The sequence below is a fragment of the Wasmannia auropunctata genome, unplaced genomic scaffold (assembly GCF_000956235.1).
Source record: "Wasmannia auropunctata unplaced genomic scaffold, wasmannia.A_1.0 LD335987.1, whole genome shotgun sequence".
NCBI classification, from domain to species: Eukaryota; Metazoa; Arthropoda; class Insecta; order Hymenoptera; family Formicidae; genus Wasmannia; species Wasmannia auropunctata.
Genome location: NW_012026903.1, coordinates 2244773 through 2265630, shown reverse-complemented (window position 1 = coordinate 2265630; position 20858 = coordinate 2244773). Strand labels below are relative to the sequence as shown.

General features: G+C 41.5%; 1 protein-coding gene across 3 annotated transcripts in view; it reads left to right on the top strand.

Annotated features, from left to right (window-relative positions):
• LOC105454253 (hemicentin-1) overlaps positions 1-20858 on the top strand; it is a 205171-nt gene that overhangs the window by 96577 nt on the left and 87736 nt on the right. For 2 of the 3 annotated variants that reach the window (XM_011696765.1, XM_011696766.1), the window contains one exon: positions 13174-15798. In XM_011696765.1, coding sequence (XP_011695067.1) covers positions 15729-15798 — 70 coding nt within the window. In that variant the 5' untranslated portion in view covers positions 13174-15728. Of the gene's footprint in view, positions 1-8845; positions 8942-13173; positions 15799-20858 lie in introns of those variants that run through there. The other variant, XM_011696763.1, reaches the window with a different exon arrangement.

Below are 20858 nucleotides of genomic sequence, written 5' to 3'. Positions count from 1 at the left end.
CCGAGACAACATCGTGAGAACAAGCCCTTTGCCCATTAATAAATTTACTTAGCGAATAATCGAGCGGGGAGTGGGGAAGGGGAATCGGAGGCGCTGCGCCGTACTTGTCTTCGGATATATACGACGACTTTTGTATTCCCGGATTCCGGCGTATATATTCGCGGTCGTGTATATAAAGGATCCTAGGGGGAAAAAATTGAAACATTACTCACGCGGCACCCATTGTTCTCTTCCCTTTCCGTGCGTCCCCACATGCAAATGGTAGAGTTCTCCGTCCGCCGGTGTATTTCACGTTGAATTTCATGCTGAAGCGCTCTCGATGTAGCTTATCTATTATCTGCGCCGAGAATCTCTCTTTCGTTCTCCGATAATGGGCCGGTCTAGTGGCATTTGATTTCAATTGACTTATCGACGCGACAAGATCATGGTTTTCTATTTGCCGATTTCGGAAAATTATTTACTCGATCGTGTTACGGCCGCATTTACGAGGCTAAACGGTTTATAAGGTAATCGAATATCCCTCCGTCAGATTCTATTTTATAAATGCTTTAATACGAAGTTATTATTTTATCCGCTTATTCATTGAAATAATTTAATACGCGAGTAACTCTGGAACTGTTTTTCTTCACGAATAGAATCAATTATTCTTGATTTAAAGTTTTATTAATCAATTTCTAGAGACTAGAAAAATAAAACATTTTCATTTTGCAACACATATTGATTGTATATAATATATAGCCAACCTACAAAGATCATTTGATTTTCACTCGAAACTTTGTTATTTTCCTATCAACATTGATTTGATGTTTAATTTGTCTTACGAAACTATGTTTTGTAACTGGAAACTATAACTACCATTTTTCTTAATTTATCCTTCCACATCTATGATATAAAACTCTTATGGGACAGTGTGCAAAATTGCATGTTGCGCATAGTATATAAACTGTACTCTCTCTCTCTCTCTCTCTTTCTCTCTCGTAAAAAAAAAAGGAAAGAAAGATAGGTAGCGCGTGTAACGAGACTTTACGGTCGTAACACGTTGATACTCGACGTTCACGGGATACGGGATTCTGGGGGAGGTCAGGAGGGGGAGGATAAATCGACGATTAAACTTCGTACGTCGGTGGCAGTCTCGTCGCTTAGGGTTTAACTCGGTAATAATAACGTCGCTCGAGTTCGGGGGTCTCCCGAAAGTTAACGACGATGTTACGCGTCTGCAAACGGAACGACGGACGCTCCGCCGCGCGCGCCGCTCGTTTTAAAATTAATCGACCGACCGATGTACATTGGGGAACGACCGAACTTCCAACGGACAGCGTTCTCTCGGATAGACGTTCTACGGATAGAATTCCCCGGAGAGAAATGAAGGAGATACGGAGAAAACCGGTGTGACGTGAAACGAGCGACCGGGTAGAACCGTTCAAATTTTCATCAACTGCGCGCCCGGAGGAGGAGGAGAAAGAAGGTGAGATTGTCGGCGCGTACACCTATACTTTCTGAAAGTTCGCTTTCAGCCTCGCGCTCATCTCGCGCCGCGCCGCGCCGCGTCACGGCTCGGATGCTGCCGCCGCCGCGCCCTGAAGAGCGTCAAGGAGAGCGCGCACGCAACGAATCTTCATGTCCGCGGCTATCGCGTTTCCCCTTCATAACACCCCCGAGCATTTGTCTTCATTTCTTGCGCCACTCTAAACGACGGGACGTAGTTATGATTTAAGGCCGTAGTTCTGCGGTGAAGGTGAAGAAGAGCCGGAGGTGGGTAGTCGCGGGTAAAGAGTGAGAGCTCTCGTCGTCGTCGGCGACGACGACGAGAGCGAGGGGTGAGAGTTGCTTACGTTTTCCGACGACGAATCGCGAAAAACCGTAAGCGCAATCATTCTCGCCCCGTGGTAACGTCAGGTACGAGACGGGCAGGTGGTAGACGGGTAATTAGACTATCGCGTGACACCGGGAGTCGGCGAGAAAAAGTGGGAATTTTTGATCGGTCGTAGAACGTCGCCCGTGGTCGTTCCGTTTTGATAATCGCGAATCACGAGCTCGCGAGTCTTTCGTTCAACCGGCGCGCCGCGCCGTGAGTACAGAAATGCCGTAATGCCGTTTATCTGCGATCTCGCGTTGCAAGACCGTATAGTTGTGCGAGAGACGCCGGCGAGCGACGGGGACTTTATGGGAACACGATCGGCCGTGTTTCATCCCCCGCCCCGGAAGATCCTTATCTCGGCGGCGGCCTCTGCACCTTTGAGACGCGCGTTTTGTGACGCGCGTGGCGCGATTTAGCGGGCAAGAGGGTGTCGTTTAGCGCACCCGGGAATCTCGTCGCCCGTTATCATACCCGCGGCGCTGTTTACAACTTTCCAGTCACGACATGCCTTATTATCGGCCGCGTATACCGTGGGTGGATTCCGCATGCCGCCTATCGCGCGCTCTGCTTTCGCGGGAAAATAACAACCGACACGTAATCCCGTGGCATGACACCACGCCTGCTACTCGAGCGTTAATAAATGCATCGCGTATACAGTGGTGCGACCGTTGTTAAGGCGCGACCAGCCTTCTTCCCCGGCACGCATGGTTGTCGCAAGAAAAAGACGACGGGTTTTGTGGATAATAAAAAAAAGCCGGACTCGGAGGATCAAGAAGGCGGACAAATGTGAATTAATGACTTGCTTATTGGCCTATAGCATTGATGGTATTGTTCGCACATCGAGACAAGTTCATTCGTGTTTATTCACCCTCCTTGCTTGATCTTACAAGTCGACTTTATTATTGCCGCGTTGAAAAATGGAAAAGTGATACAAGTAAGAAATTAACATTTTTGAGATAATGAAACGAAATTGACTCTAATTAGGATCAATTTTCTTTTATTATCTTAAAAATGCTAATTTTTTATTTGTGTCATTTTTCCATCAACGCGGTGATATATGGATGGCTGTTATACTAATTATTATATATAAGAATGTTAAATTCTGGAGCTATAGATCTTATATATTATTAACTTTATTTATTATTTCGTTTACTTTACATATTAAACTTACAAATTTAATGCATGAGATTTGAGGTTCTTAGGCTTTTGTTTTCATGATATTTAAGCTTCCAAATTATGCGAATATATACATTTTTCTTGAACTCCTAAATCTCTCTGCATTTTAACGATTAGAGTTTTGAGACATATATCTAAATTAATTAATCTGTTTGTTTACATTGAATAATTAGATTTGTTATATATTGTCATACAATGAATTTTAATTATTTCTTTATTAAGTTTTATTACACAGAAATATTTGCAACGCAGATTTTACAATATTAACAATATTAAATTGCATTTATAAATTTTGCAGTTGTTTATTAAGTCACGTATGCAATATCAATGATTGCATTATCAATGCTTACTTTAATGCAATATCAATAGTTGTAAAATTAATCTCATCGCACCGTTACATTACGGCTGTAACATAAATATTTTTATTTAATTTACATAGATATCTTAACGTGAAAACAATTCGCGGCTTGATGATTACCTGAAGAAAGTGAATTTCCCGAGAGAGTTAAGAAACTAATGGAGATTATGAAATGTGCATCCGGATAAACGCGGGGACGAGATAGCGTGAAATAATCTTAGCGTAGGTTTCGCGTCAGCAACGGCGCGGTTTTTTTGCGAGAGTCAGCCTTAGCGCCTTCCCAACGATTCTGCGAGAAGTGCGGTACTTAACGTAGTATTAAAGGCCCGATAACATGATGCTCGTCGGAAAGTTGTGACGCCATTAAGATAATCTCTCGGTAGTATTATGCGGTGTCGCAGAAGCAGAACGACTGCAGGGTTCTGGTGGGGTCGGGAGATGCAACGCAGGAAAAGGAGAGGCATAGGCAAGGGAAATATAACGAGAAAAAGCGAGAGAATAACGGTGAAGGAAGTCCGATTATGAAGCGGCTGAGATTCACTTCTTCCTAACAATAAGAGAATCGCACTAGTGGGACGCAATTAGAAATAAAATATAAAATGTCGAAGACAGAATTTTTGCTTGGGACTTAATCTCGGAGAATCTTGTATATTCGCACGTTTCATTAATTTATTATACTATTCGCTATTTCTACGCCGATAAATAATAAATATCCAACGTCGAGAATTTAATGAAAAGAAAATAATCTTTTTTACTTTTTAATTTCTTTTTATATTTTAGAACGGCCTTAAATTTAGAAGTGACAATTTTACGAGGTGTGTAATTTAATTAGAAATTTTTGATCTTTAAATTGTAATGTCAGCAGCAATAATGTGGGACATTACATATCTTAGCGAGAAAGTTATAATAGCGAAAGAAATAATACCATTTATAACAAAAATATGATTTATCTTATAAAGAAATAATTAAATTTTCAAAATTATATTACATGACGCGTATTCAAAAAAAAGATTTTGAGTATTTATAATTAGATTTTATCAATTATGTGTTGAATTGAGGTATAATATTATGTATATTTTGCACAATCTCATACATCATAGCTATGGTTTTTTTTATAGCAATGCTACTGATAGGTTAATAAGCTTTTTTCATTCTTGGCCGGTAGAACTTAAATGGCAAACAAGAGAATGAACTTATCCGTTCTGCTTCAATTTGCAGTAAGACAGGTACGAAATAAATAGAAAAAGGAACAAGGATAATTGAACGGCTTGCGTGAGTAGCGAAGTAGGTCACGGAAAATCGAAAAAAGATTAAATTATACCGTTTGCAGTACAATCCTTTACATAATCCGAGGTTTACTCGCGCGAGCAACACACTCTCGTGAGTTTACAAACGGGCGGTATTGGTGGAAATATCTCGTTGGAAGAAGGAAGAGTCAGTTTCTGACGTGAGAGATTGATATAAAATTAGTTGGTTAAAAAGTTATCGCGCGCAATGTATTACGGTTCTCGAAAAACAAGCATTAGCCGCGCTGATTTGAAGTTGTATAATTGAAGTTAAGAGAAATCTTTTACTCGCGCGCGCTTGGAGATTTAATCTGTTACTATAGAAAACACGGGCGCGATATCGTCGCTTTATCAAGCCGAGAGAATCTCATATCGGCGAATTGTCTGCCGCGGAATGAATTATACGGAGGGGGATACGAGGTTGAGGATAATGAAAGAGATACGCGAATCGAATTATCCGCGAGCGAAATCGATGCAATTAACACTTAAATGGCAATTGCTGGTTATCGTATCTGTAAAAAAAAAAAAAAAAATTGGGATTGATTTCACGAATTCATTTCATGTATATATTACATATATGTATATATACGTTTTTGTATTTACATATATACGTAATCTATCTATTTGAAATTGACTAGACAGATGGAAAAGAGGGCGATTATCTAGAAATATCTCGTATATATATATATACAAAAATAGCCATCAATTTTCAATTTATACTGATAGTCTATATCACATCTGCCTATATACCAGCTATTCTGTGCCGAAGATTACTTAATTCTGTAACAAGTTATTGATTTTATGAAGCCCTCTTCATGTATGTAAAGTAATAGGTACACATAATAATGTTTTAATAACAGATAGCGACAGTTAATTAAGTATTTTAATTAGTGATACTTTAATTAGAAATATGCCCGAAATCGGACAAACGCATTTGAACGTGTGAATGCATGATTAATGTAAGTATAGGTAAAATGTCAATACGAGCCGAAATGCCAATGTCGGTGTATACAATGCATGCATATAACATTACTGGTTCTGACGAAGCTAGTAATGATTTTAACAAGTATTTTGTCAGGAACAGTAATGCTCTGTATATGTACGTATGCATTATGCTGCGGCAATACATTGTTCAGAGTAATATGGAAATATCGTGCGCCGCAATTGTGTACTTATAGTGACGGCAGCAAAATGTAATAAGCTCATTTATCGCGCGTGTGCACGGCAAGAACGGTTTTGCTGTATCTAAAAATTTAGCTAGAAGTACAGATCTGAAAATAATTCTATTGAATTATCAAAATAATTATGTTAGACAGATCAAGACGGTTGCTAGAATGTCAAAACTATTTGCAGCATTTCTCATCACGCTCGACCTTTTTACGTAATCATTTTGATGATTCGACAAAATTATTTTCAGGTCTGTATCTATCTAAATTTTTATAGATACTTCAGCAAAATCTTTCGTGTAGAATATGTATTTTTGGACACAATGTATAGATGATATGAAATATAAATCGCGTAAATTAATTCTTAAAACAATGCTGGCGCGTGCGTTTAACAATGTTTATGTACACAGTTGTATAAGTTTGTATAAGTGAAACATATTGCCTTGAAGAAAATCGTTCTCGAAAGGAATCGCGGAATCGAATTGTCGGATCGGCACGAATGACAGATTATTAATGGTCGATGATTAATTTATAATTGAAAGCGTAGAATCTAATCGACTGCTGACTGTTTACCTTATAGGAAAAATTAAATGTGCATGAAACATTAACAATGCAGAATGTCAATCAAAATGGAATCAGGACGTGGCCGTAATGTGCAACGTTAGAATAAACCCTAAATCGTATCCGATTCAATTTATTTTTGTTGTTTGATATTCACAGCTCATTTTTACTTCCGTTAAATTAACATTTATTTGCATTCTTACCGAAATAATTTACCAAAGTATGACATATAATTCTCTCTTTGATTTTAACATATAATTCCCTCTTCGACATTTATTGTACCAAAAACGAAAATTGATTTCCACAACATCCCGGAGGAAGTAAAGAGTTAAACCACACTAATATCGATCGAATAATAAAATGATCGGCCAGGCGACAAATCGAGTCTTTCACGTTGAGCTGACGACTCTCGACCTCAATTAGCACTCGATCTTTATTTTTTGTTCGGCACAAAGGTGCGCCGGGGCTTCAAAAGAATATCATGTTTCTAACGCATGCCGATAATTACATGCGCACGGCAGTCGGAGGCACTTTAATGGTTTGTTGCCTGTTGAAAATTAATTATTTTACGCCAGAAGCGTGGTCGAGGCGCCCCGTCGGTGAGTGTATATCGAAATACCTGTAGGGCGGCAGGCTTAGCAGGCTGGCGGAAGGGAGAGCGAGGGGACAAACGTTGGCAGAGGCAAGGCGAAGGGTGAGAGTCGTCCGTGGGTGGCGTGTAGTTGACGCTTTATCGGAAGAGCGCTTTTGTTAGAAAGTCAATACCTGTGAAGAGACCTGGGCGCTCACTTCCTGATACGCTCGCGTTAAAGAGTACACTTTAGAGCACGCATAAAGCTCGTGTGATTTTTCTGGCGGAAATGCTCTCTTCGTGAAAAATTGCGAGGCGTCCTCGGTGAGCTAAGATGACATCGAGTCGGAACGGAGCGCGAAAGTTTTTGAGCGTCGCAATTATCGATTTGAAGCAATCACGAGCAACCACTCGTCCGCTTTTTACGATGGCAGTTCGTAGGAAAGTGGCGCTCGTATTAAATTACCTCGGCGCGAAACATCCTGCGATTGACCTCGGCTGAGTATACGTGACGTTTCATTCTTGATATCTCTCAGTGACCGTCCTCAGCGAAATCAAACGAATAAATCACAGCTGTCAGCCGCGAGATATTTGCCCGCTGATGCATTATGTATCTTTCGTTACCGATTCAATTTCGAAAAAAATATTCCGCTGAAGGATTGCCCTAAGAGGGATTGTTCCCGCTGTTGGATCTTTCACTCGACAATATCGCGTACTTTAAATTCGCTGATGAGATTCTCTATTTAAATTTTTCAACGAATATCACTGCCAAGAATGGTTTACGACACAAAATCCATCACGTCATTCAGTCCGTAATACGCTGATTATTTATCCGCAGCGTAGCGTGATCAATGGGATAAAGTACACAAAATGCATCGCAATAGGATAAAGCACACAATCATTAGCCATTCGATTTTATAAAGTTTTAAATAGAATAATTGCTGATTTAATTTATATGTCTCTCTCTCTCTCTCTCTCTCTCGTTTTTCTGTTGCTCACTAACAACATATTTCTCCAACGATTTTAAAAGAAATCATAAATTTATCCGCGTACCTTTGAATGTGTAGTTTTATGCAACAAGTGCATATTATCGCATATTTTAATGGAAAGTTTATTTCAATAAATTTGCATAATTATCTATTTATTTATTTATATGTATATATCTATGTACATTGATATGTTACAACAACATTATTAAAAGTGACATACATGTTAATGATATTAATATACATATTATTTTTAATATCAAGATAAAAAAATACATATTTGAAGCGATTATTTCGTATCAAATATCTCTTAAACGGCCAATAAAACGATGCGAATTGGCTCGCTTGTGATATTTACTTTTAATTACAATTTACCCTATGACTCTGCCTCTTTTATCGCGCTCGCCGAGCTACCGACCTTGCACTGAAAAAGTGCTCCGGGGTGTCGTCGTGCGCGAAACAGGCGCACACCTCCCTTACCCGGCATTAAGCACTGTCGCCGTAGACGCTAATTTAAATACGACAAGAATTCCAGATTTCCTCGGTGGAGGGTGAGAGTGGAGCCACTTTACTACCTAATACATAGGGAATGCAGATACGTATCGGACAGTACGACGAGGAAGAGGCGCGCGAAGGGAACGGAGAGAGGCAATTGTTTTTGTCGTGGGGCAACGGAAGCTGGTGGGACACGAGGGTGCGAGAAAGAGAGAGACGAACAAGGGGCGGGAGAGGGCAAAGAGACGACCGAGTGAAAGAGAGAGAGAGAGGGGGGGGGCAGGGAAGAGGGAGAGAGAGAGAAACGGGGGTGGATTCAGTTACGCAGCGCTACCGCGGCCGATCCGGGAAACTCGGACGGGGTTGGTCCGAAAGCTCTCTCAGTCGCGGGCAAGCCGCCACGTAGTGATAACACTCTATATATCGCGGGCAACTTAAATCCGGTCCGCGTCTCACGACTATAGAATCCCGTTCTGACAAGAGCGTAAGTTTCGTCAGTGAGAGCATAGGCGTCTTAATCGAGTTCGTCAATCGGAATACGAAGATGAAATTGTGCTGAATAGACTGTCGAAAAGTTGAACGCAAGATCCACGTGGTGGATCGAAGATTTGCGTCTGCTGAAGGCTTTATATCTCCGGAAGTTGAACGTTCAAATGAGTGTCGTCCGTCGTGTATCAGTTTTTTACTATTAATATTTTTGCGGTAAAATGATTTCGTGCGCGGAACAAATGAAATGGAAGCGCGTCGAGAAATTACGGACGTGTCGCGGTTTTGTACCGGAGCACTGACACTTCGTCGCTGGGGCCATCCAGCAGCGCAGCTACAATCGCAACTAACGAGAAACCGTGCTCTTATTTGCACCGTCATTATACCGTTGTCCGGATACCGCGATTCCGTGCCGCACTATTATCTCCGGCGATTAAAGTAACAAACGCATACATTCATATCTCGCCGGTCTCTCAGATTTATTATATACCTGTGTTTGTCTCTCTCTCTCTCTCTCTCTCTCTCTCTCTCTCTCTCCTCTTTTTGACAATTTAAACATATATTTGTACAAAAAGTAATATAATGGTTTTATAAATTTTAATATTTCGACTGTGATAAATATTTGACGGATACAAAGAATATCGTAATATTCGACGAGTCTATTCTTTTATTTAAGGGATTTTTTTTAATTTCTAAAAACTAAAATGTATTTTTAATGCGCTATAATAAACGTGATATTAATAGATTCATGTAGATAAAACTTTTTTTTTCGTTTTTTATCATTTCCAACAGTCGGAATCATGTTAAAGATAAGGCTGTCAAAGAATCGGAAAAGCGTGATAGTGACAAAGGGATAGAGCGAGGCGTGACGGATTTTCCTAGACGTATAGGTACATGGGGATCCCCTTTGAACTGATCCGTGCTAACGATATAGTGGCTTGGTTTTTGGCAACCGCGTGAGAGCGGTTAGTTTCCAGTTGACCGTGCGAAAAGGTAGTTACGAACTTTATGATTACACAGCACGAGAGGATTGCTTCATTCGTCGATTACATGCAAGCTCGCACTTCGCAGACATAATTCGCGAAGTGTTGTAACGAGGGGCGGATTGCGTGCTGCGATATCGCGTATCTTGTTTTTCAGGACGATTTCGTACGCGTGAAGGGATTTATTCGAAATCATCGTTCCCCTTGCCAAGTCTCGATGTTTCCACTTTCTTTACTTGACTTCGATATTATTAGATAAGCTTTTAGCGAAATTGCAAACCAGCTTATTAATTTACGTGATGGCCTTATCGGATAAGCCGATAGAAATCATTTTTACGAGAAGGTGAAAAGTTAGTGCACTTATCATTCGGAAACGTTTGGGCCGTCTCCAATTTTTCGGGCAATTGTGGGCGTTGCGGATAAAAAGGGGGTCAACCAACGCAAAGTGCAATAGCGCGGCGCGACGAAACGGAAAAGATTTCGCATCATGCGACGTGCCTGCAACAGTCGTTAAATATTCATGACCGACCGGATGGTCAGATTTGCAGGTGGCTAAATTATTTATAATCCTTTTCTGTCGTAATTGTATGCATAACAGCAAAGCGAAAGTTCTGTCGCAATCAACAATAAATACGACGATCGTGAAATATTTAACGCAAAATTTATTTGTCCGTTTTGGCCGCGCGTTTCTTTTTATCTTCTCGTGAATAAAACATCCGCCAGTTAATTACTGTAATTATCATAATAATTGCAAATAAGTAATGTGTACTATATTTGCTTTTATCAATGAAAACAAAACTGATATTTTATCTCACAGCATTTGCTAATTCCATTAAAATTACATTGCCAATTTATGAAATGAGCAAAATATGATCATACATTTTTGGAAAGATATATTACCATATTCATTTTCACATTTTCAAGCAATCTCTTGAGAAGCATCTTTATCGAGCAAATTACAAAACAAGATAGATTTGTTGGGCAAGCTCACCGTTTACGAAATTCGTGAGTTATGTAAACTGCTAGATTGCAAGATCGCCATTTAATTCGATCCCGCTTAAATTAATATTGTGATCTTCGTTTCATCCCCGTGATGAGTTACACAATCTCGGCATCCAATCTCGTCGTCTTCACGTGACGTCGGCTGCAGCATTCCATCCCGGTATACCCCTTTCGCGATCCTCGTTTGCAATCGTTGGCTGCTTGCAAAGTTGTAGCCGCCGCGAGTCTTCTGGAAAATCTGCCACGTAACCGTCGAATTAGAGCGACGATGAAAGACCAATTCCCGGGTAATCGAACTAGCTCTCGCTTCCCGTTAGCCTCCGTGCGAGACGTTATATCGCTTCATCCCATGAGTTCGACAGAAATTCCCGAGCTGCAAAGCGACGTAGCCGTTGGCTTTTTCTCATCTCCCCTTTAACGTCCTTAACGTCGAAATATCGTTCGTCAGCTCGTCTCCCCTTTCGATCCGCTCTCTCGCGTAACGGATGAATGTACCTCGTTTGCGAAACTCTACGATCGTTTGCTATCTCAATAAATAATTTCAATCAATTAATTGAAACTATGGATACTACGTAATTATTCCCAACATTCAGACAATGATGTATTAATTAACGTATTCGCGAATGCATATATTAAATGTGAATGTTTGTATTACAAATCTAACGCAAACGGCCCATGCCCTCCTCTTCTCGCCTCCTCCCACCCCCCTTTCGCCATTGGTTCAGTATGCTTTCTACGTCTCCTCGCTTTCGTACCAGCACCGAATGTGCAGCGAGCTATTTAAACTTTCGGTCAACGGAGGAGTAGTTAAAGTTTGAGAAATTCGGGGTAACGCGTGTGTACTTTAATTAACACGCATACGTAGGGGAAGTTCCTTGGTTATTAAGCCCTGTCGTCTGGAAATTGGATGTACAAATCCTGCAATGCTCGTCCCGCGGTGTTATATATTCACATTTGTATCCGCATATATTCATATATATTCATATAAATTCTTGATTTGTGTCGTGAAATATAGTCGCGCGGAAATACATTCAGTGAGCTAACATTCAATAATAAATGGGCTCCAATTATTATAACCTTTTTTATGCAGATATTTGTCGCGTTGGTTTATATTTACATTTCATTAAACTTTATGTTTCTAAATGACACGTACCGTTTGACAAATATATATTTTAATAATAAATGAAATAGACCGATATGAAAACACAATAATACAAGTATTCGGTCGAATTGGCTCTTGGTGTGTAATAATATTTTTACGTGAGTTTATATATATATTTTTTTCCTGTATTGTCTTAAATGAAGTATCGCTTGTGAGTTTCTATAATAAGATTCTGAATCCCCAGAGAGAGAGAGAGAGAGAGAGAGAGAGAGATCGAAATGAGGGGATTCGCTTAGTTAGATTTCAGCTGAGCTGTCCCAATTAACCATAGAACGGAAAAAGCTCGGGGCGGGGGGATGCAGCTGATTACCGGCGGGGTGTAGTAAATCCTAAAATCCACCGAATTTCGAAGCTCCGAGGTATGTCGTAATCGAGTCACTCCGCGGTCAATCTTAAACTACCGAGTTATACGAGTGACTCTGCGGCACTCGCGCGCTCCGGCACTTTAATCCGGGGGACTTGGGAGTGCACCTGGTAGACGACGCCGGGTATATCTCTCCCCCGGCTGCGAACTTCGGGTTAGCTCGCGAGAGAGATGGGGTGTTAGAGAGGAGGGGAGGGGAGGGGTGGGCGCGGGGAAAGGGGAGGACGGTAGACCCAATTACATCTCGTTCGTGCAGAATTGGACGAATACATACAAGATGCTTAAGACGCCTTAACTATCTTGGGATTTGTACCCACATTCTAACTGTCGAGATTCGTTTAAATACCCTACGCTGGACTTTCGTCATGCGTTAACATGGGTTTCTATCAGCCTATAAATTCATTATTGCTGAACTTTAACAAATAGGATTTATCGAAATAAGCTCTCGTATTTTTAATTGTAATTTATGACTAATTAAATAATTTCTTCCCCGGTTATTTCATATAATATTTACAATTTTATTTCTAATTATTTGTCTGATTTTTTCATTTATTGTCTGATTAAGCGAAAGAAATTCTACGATTGCATTAATATAAATATATATGCATTAATCATATGTTAATAAGTAACGTAATATGAGAACAATTTGTTATAAATAATCATTAGATCGAATTTGATCGACTGTATGTTTAATACGAGCGATTTTTTATTTGTTGCAGAACGCTGAAAATACGAAGGAGCTGCCATTTTCTATGACACGGTAACGTTCACACAATGAAATGTGAGTGACGGTGAAAGAAATTTCATGAAATTGGAGATTCAAGATTAACCGGCGATTAAATGTACATCCCTGCTTCGGGTTAATGGAGCGCGACTCATGGAAGGGAACGCGATGACACGCTGCCAACCGAAGACGAAGGTTTCTTAAGCCCGGATTAGAAGGCCGTCTAAAACCGCAGCCTGTCCTCATCTCAGATCGATCAAATCATTGACGTGAGCTCCTCGAAGGGAGCTTTAAACTTCGCGCACTAGATTCAGCTTACGTGCGCGCGGGAGGAGCTGCTTCAATCACGCGCGCGCGGCAACAAATCTGCGGAAATCTGAAACTGTGATTCTACATGACGGCGGAGATCCGCCGGAGGAGAGGAGAGAAGGAGAATCCCGCTCGATTGCCCTTAATCCTCGGATGATCAAAGGATCGCCTGCTGGGAGCAGATTTATTCTATGTCTTGCGAATTTTCGCGAGGCCGGCTGCCGCGGCCGTAGAGGCTGCCGCATAAACGATGCGCTCGTCGGTGAATTAAAGCGTGTACCTGGGCTGGTCGTTCGGACAATCGATAATGCCGGGTCGTAAAACGCCGCGCGAGGCACGTAGCGTGTCTGATAAATAATGCAATTCTATCGAGAGGGTCGACGTCCCGAGGTGTGAAGCGAAAAGCGCTGGATCATTCTTAGTGCCTCGTACAGATCTCGAGAAACGCCTTGTGTCAATTATACGACGCTGGATTCAGTGGCATCGATCTCGTCGAGTTGATTGGAATGCTTGCTCCCCAGAAGAACTTGCGACGAGGGCTAATTGGAAATTAGGAACAAGTGTGTTATCCGAGATAAAGTGATCGCGCGTGTGCTACACGAGTGTGCTCGAGAAAGTGTGCGGATTTTCTTACATTTTTTTTTTTTTGCGAACCACCGACCGATTTCCGTGACGTCAATTGCGAAAACGATTCGGAATAGTGTCGGATTTGGTAAATATTTGTCGGTACTTCGAAATCGAGTAGTTTAACGCGTCACGAGGCGTCTCATCGTGATTCAAAGCTCGTTCGATGTGAATCGAAAAAAGGGGTCTTTCCATATTGACACGCCACATCAAACAGAACTCGTGTTAGAGGCTCGGGGAGGATATGGTGCCAGAGAGTGCATAAATCGTAGCGTACGGGCAATTAAGAAGTAAATCGGAAGAGAGGTAATTAACGTAGTATCTAAAGTACGAAAGACGCGCATGCCTCGTGGTAATTAATTACTTTCAATGTGAGTTCGGAAAAGTCGGACGATCTCTTGGGTATCGTTACACGGACTTGAAGAATGGCACGTAACTCGAATGAATAAAAGCGTAACAGCGGGTAAATTTTCTCGGGATAGTCCTAATTACCGGAGCACACAACAAAGTTGCATGAACTTCGCGGCGTGGTGCCGAAGAATTTCCACGCGCGGGTACACGAGAATCTTTAAAATATAGGGATCTCGCGAGGGGGAAACACGTGGGTGTTCTCAAAGTCGTTCCAAATTCGCCTCGAAAGTCAACCTCGTTTCAACCTTGCTCACGACAATTCCGCGGGAGCGAGCCAGAATGCGGGCGGTGCCGTGTGTGCTTCGTTAAACTGACAATAATCTTCAACCGCGCGTCACGAACTTGTACGGTCGGGAAAAGCGGAGTGTTGGCAAATGAAATTCCGCGACGTGCACTTTGCGATGACGTCGTTTCGTGATTTGAGCACTCGAGCATCGACGCACGCGTGAAAATCCGACTCGCGAGTACAACGGAGTATTGCGCATCTTGACAGGAAGAGAAAATCGTTACGGAAACGAAATGGCAGAAATTTGAAGATTCGAAAGGAGATTATTCATGAGTTTTCTTGAAAAGGAGGGAAAAAGAAACAATTTTCATACAACGTACTCCGCGAAAAGAGAAGCAAGAGACCGGGCATTGTTCGTCGACGACCATTAGAGCATGACGGTCCTTATCAAAGCATTCGGGCATTGATAGCCTGTCGATTCGTTTGAATATTCGCAAGAGGAGGATCACAGAAAGAACGATTGTCACAGAGATTTGCGCGATTCAAAGAATTATCTCGAAAAAAAAACTATAGAGAAGTTTGTGTGCGTGACCGCAGTTATCACCGGGAAACGATAATCGACCGACAGTTGACGATTGTCGCCGCGGGGAGCAAATGTCGGACCTTATCGGGGTCGACCTGGTCGACATGTGATGTACCGCGAGGCGACAAACAAGTGGTGTGCGCGATTAGTTACGAGAGAGAATGACGGTGATATGCACGTCGTTCACGGATGTTGTTCAGTGCCGGGATGCTGCAGTGAGTAACTGTCAATAAAAGAGCGGCGAGTGTGACACAACGAGATCAGTTTCGTCGTCGTCGTCGTCGTCGTCGTCGTCGTCGTCGTCAGCGTTGTTGTCGTTGCCATTGTCGTTGTCACCGCCGTTCGCGGAGGAGAGTAAGAAAGGAGCCGTTCGATACCGCTCGCAGAAATATCCAGTATGAAGGATCATCGAGGAGGATGGCTGCGCGCCGTGCTATCCCTGATAACGTTCCTCTCGCATCAGACAGGTGAGTACAATCTTATATTTATTATTATTGCGCCAGCTTTTTTCCATGAGAGTCTGGAGACGACCGAGCGTCGCGGACGAGATATTTTGCGTCAACTGTTGCTTAATCGCGTCAGTCGTGATTTTGTTTTTGTAAATTATTTTATGAAGGGTTATACCAATAATTTGGTATAAAAAGAAAATAATAATAGTATTGCGAAAAAAAGCTAAAAAAGTCCTAAAAGTATTATGCCGTATATATTAAAGAAGATATTATGAAAGATAAATAATTTGAGAAAAGAGATCAAATTCTTTGAAAATAAAATTATATAAAATAGAAAACGGAAAGGATATAATTTTACTATAGCTTTAAATGAATCCATGCGAATATAGTCGTTTGCGTGCTCCTTTTCGAATAAATTCCTCAATTTACGTCAACGCTCGGTAATTTAGCGATTGAATGAAATAGATGATTACGTTGATAATCAGAATTTAAAGCCGATTATTACAAGGTGCAAGTGCACAAATACATTCCGAGCATCTAAATAGAGTTCCGCGAGTGTAATCTAGCGCGCGGTGGATGAACGAATATTTTTTTGCTATTTCCTGATGGCCCAAATAAACTTAAAGCGGTGCAACGACACCCTGTCGCTCATTCGAACAAAGCGCGTGTGTGCCGGTAAAATGGGCCACACCGACACGGACGTATTGTTTTCCACACATACATACGTGCGCGCGCGCGAACGCGGACGCGATTATATCGAAATGTGTATCACGAATAAAATACTGTAAAGGAGACCCAATTTTCGACGGAATATTGCGATTTAATGAGCTTCAAGCTAACCAGCTTTTACAGGATGTGGTTTATTAACGAGTCGAACGTGCTAGTTTTTTTTTTATTTAACTATAATACAAGTTTGTTCTTTAGTATATTCGATAATTAATTTACAATATTTCGCGGTGTAGTCTCGGTTAAGGAGTTAATCCGTCGCGAGATCTAAAATAATTTGCAGAACATATAAAAAAGTTCAGACCTCGACTATATTCGTGTTCTCTTTCTCTTGGTAAAGAAAAGGAACGCCGTCGCTGAAGAGAAAGAAAAAAGAAAGTCATGTTATCGTGACATTTTGCGTGATAAGACGAATTCCGAACGTAGTTACCGCCCTAGGGATTACCGAAAGGTAATATAGCATCGTTTCTCGTGTATTCCGGTATTCTTAAATACCGCGGACCGCTATCGCATTCCAGTTGATTTCCATGCAATGAATGGACTCATGAATAAAGCGCTTTAAACCAGATCGCCCGAGATCGTTCGGCGAAAGGCATTCTGCCAATAATTTCAGAGCGAACTCTATCGACATACCGAGTTATTCATAATTCGCTATATGTATGCTGAATTGCATTAAATGGAGAACAGTCGGTAGGAGCAACGAACGATTCGATTGTTGAAATCGAGAATTTCAAGTTGTTCTTATATCAAACTGCTGCCCCTCTGCTTTGTCGAGCAATTTGCGAATTGCGATTCAACATTTTTCTCGATAACGAAGAGATCTTCTTTTCAAGCAGTGAAAAATTTACTATTTAGAGCATTCCTTAAAGGAGATATCGATCGAACGTCGTGTCGGACATGTAGCGGAAATTCACTCGTTCGTCATAAACACGCTTCACGAGAGTAAACCGTATATAAATTACCTGAAATTTTGCCACGTCCAGGAATGATGAATAATATGAGGCCATAATGTTACATATATACAGACACATTGCCGATGCAAAGGAAATTCTATTTACGGTATTTTCCTGCATCGCGAAATTGCATTTCAAACAGAAATTCTGTTAGAAATTAAGAGCGCATCAGTTTACTCAGTTTATATTATTGAAAATTTGTAGAAGAAATAAAATCACGTTTTCGATAACGTGTGCTTTAGGACAGTTCATTTAGGAGATTATTTTACTTGGAACTAATTAATTTATTAGTATTTTACATAAAGGAACTGACGATGAAGTTAAATATTGAGATAAATTATCGAGCTCTCGGCGGAAGTGAGTTGATAACTTTATGTATTTGCATATAAGTAAAAAACTCTGATATAATTTCGCGACACACACCGTTAGACCTCGGAAAAACTACAAACCGAATTAGACATGCTCTGTAATTAACGCGTCTCGGTTCTGCCGGCTGTTAGCTCTTTGGGAGAATAAACATCGCCCCCCGAATTAGCAGAACAAATTTCCCTCGTTTCCCAACGGCGTTTCCTCGCCTCTTCCGGGTGACTTTCATCCTCCGATGCGCCACCTCTGGCCCCGAGGATCGAGGAACGAGGTGTCCGGGAAATTTCATCGAGGGAGCACGGAACTTTCTTACGAACGTCACGGAAAATTGAATTTTTAAGCGACAGGTTATTTGCGAGTGGCCGACTGACTCTCTTCTGACTGCGTTTGTCGACTTGCCCGTGTATGTTTTTCGATCTCTGCCGTGATTTCCGCATGTTACCATTGAACGAAGGCTAATTACAACAGCTGCAACATTACAACGTAGCAAGTTTCGAGCGGATCCTCCGGGATGTGTATTGTTGTAACTGCACTCGCTCCTCTGAATCCGCAATTTCGAACGAAAAGTTTTGTCTTTATTTATTCGCAAAATTCACTTGTTATGTAGTCGGCGATAGAAACTGTATAAATTACGGCTTTTTGTAATAAACCGTGTTTCGAAAATATCGATGAAATCAGAATTTATTTGAAAGAGATATTTTCATTGAAGCGGTAAAAGAGGTAATATTTATCGGGCTGAAATGAACGGGGTCGATAATTCATCCGCACAATGAGAGACGTGGAAATACAAATTGCTTTTTTTACATCAATGTCGGATTTCGTATCGCGCTCTATATAGACGATTATTTTCGCCCCGCGCTATTCCGTAATTTACTCTGATCATCGCTGCCGCTGAAGGAGACAGGACGTGCGCGCGCGAGAGAGAATCGATCTCGTGTCGAGGTGAATTCGCTCGAATTTCTTAAGTGCATCGATCCGCGCGATACAGTTGCATAATATGTAAATGCTATCCGGACATTGATAGTCCGATGTCTCTCTCGCTCTCTCTCTCTCTCTCTTTCTCGACAAGCATTGTATGCCAGAGAATTATAGATATCGAGCGGACGTGTAACACGTTTGTGGAATGCGGTTGATTGTAAGTCGAGAAGCCAATTTGCCAAACTCGAGTTCGTCTCGGGCGGGCGGTGGAGACACACCGCAAGAACGTCGTAACGTTCCGTTGAAGTTACAGAGAGGAGAGAGTCAGTGTTATTATATATACCCTATGCGCAGAAACGGTGACATATATACATCCTCGCGCAGCGTGTCTTGCGTCACCTTTAAAACGTCAAACTTAATTGCACGCACGTTATTAAACTCGATATCCCGATACTGACTGAACTTTTACGCGCCCACGACGTGGGAATATATTGTTGTTTTCCGAAAGCATTAAAATAACTGTACGATCCATATAAGAGATAAGTGCGCATTTAAGAACGGTCTCAGTCTGCAGACGGCGAGAATAACGGATTTGTTTAATAATTAAAACGCGGCATCGGTTTATTGAATAGGTATTTGGAACTGTATACTGGAATAACGCGCAAAAGTTCAAAAGACATCCGCGAGATATTTATAAGAGTTGTCCGAAGGATTGAAATACTTTTCAGAGAGTTTCGCGACGTCTTTTCAAAGCGTCGTGTCGCTCAAGTACTTGACGTAGTCACGTACTTCGTTTTTCCAATAACAATGACGCGCTTTTAATTTCCTTTGTCGCCGGATACGGTCGAATATTCGTGGTAACTCTGAAACACCCTTTGTCTATATTCTATTTTATGTCATAACGAATGCCGAAAAATTGAATTGCGGTGTAGCCGGTCGGGCACGGCCGAACAGTAAATCGAAACTCCCCGCAGAGATCTCAGCACAATCGAACGTAGAGACATACGTGCGGGGGGGAGACGGGGGGAGAGAGAGAGCGAGAACGTAAACCATTACTATTGAGCTTATCAAAGTGATTCACGTTACTGGCCGACGGCATTATGCAAATGAGCCGTAAAATTATCGTAGCCTTCAGGCATCGCCAGGCAAGGGAATACCTGAACTTTCCATTATACGTGACAGAGCACGTTACAGTAACTACAGTTACAACTGATATCCGTTTCAGAAGGGAAAGATTACATAATAATTTCTCCATTGGAGTTCGTCTTTGAATTACCACCCGCGAGAAGCGGTTCTATCTTAGCGTGCTGCGAACCGTATCGTAACGTCTATCGACTGGACGAAGATCATATTCGAGAATCGATGTTGCAGAGTGAAATGAAATGTTTTTTTTTTTATAAATATTTTTTTCTCAGCAAAATTTAAAAAACATATTATCGCAGCGCTGTTGTAACAATTATTAACAATTTATCTTATGAATATAATTTCTCTTAGCAAAACTTCAACGATTTTAATTAGAATGTATATAAGTGCATCAGCGCAAAATTTTGCAGAAATTTATTCAACTTATATTGATTATTCCAATTTATATCAAAACTTAAACTGCTGATGTTATGAAAGCGAATAAATTCTAACGTAAGATTGCATTATGATTATATTGAGAATTTATTAAAAGAGGAGACTGCGGACATTTTTTATTTGTATTTTTTTTCTATAATATTGATGGAGGATTAATGATCCGAACAGAATGGTTGACAGGCGAGGGGTTGGCAGCCTCCGTCCTGGAGGCTGCCGGCGTGCTTCTCTCTAAGCGAGCTATCAATGTCTTCGTTCCACTCGGTCCGGAGGAAACAGGAAGCGATTCCTCCAATGGCCGTCGAGAGTGTGTGTCCGGCAAATTTATACGCGCAGACAGTTGCAGCAGCGAGCTGCGCGCACCTATATCGCGCTTCCAGAGCAGAAAAGGGATTACGACGGCCGTGGAGAGCGATGGCTCTAAAATTGGATCAAAGATTTTCGACGGCGTTGATCGAGATTGTGCAGCGCGCGCGCGCGCGCGCGAACGTGAAAAGGATTTCCTGTCATAAACAGAGGAGGGGTGGGGGGGGGGGGCGG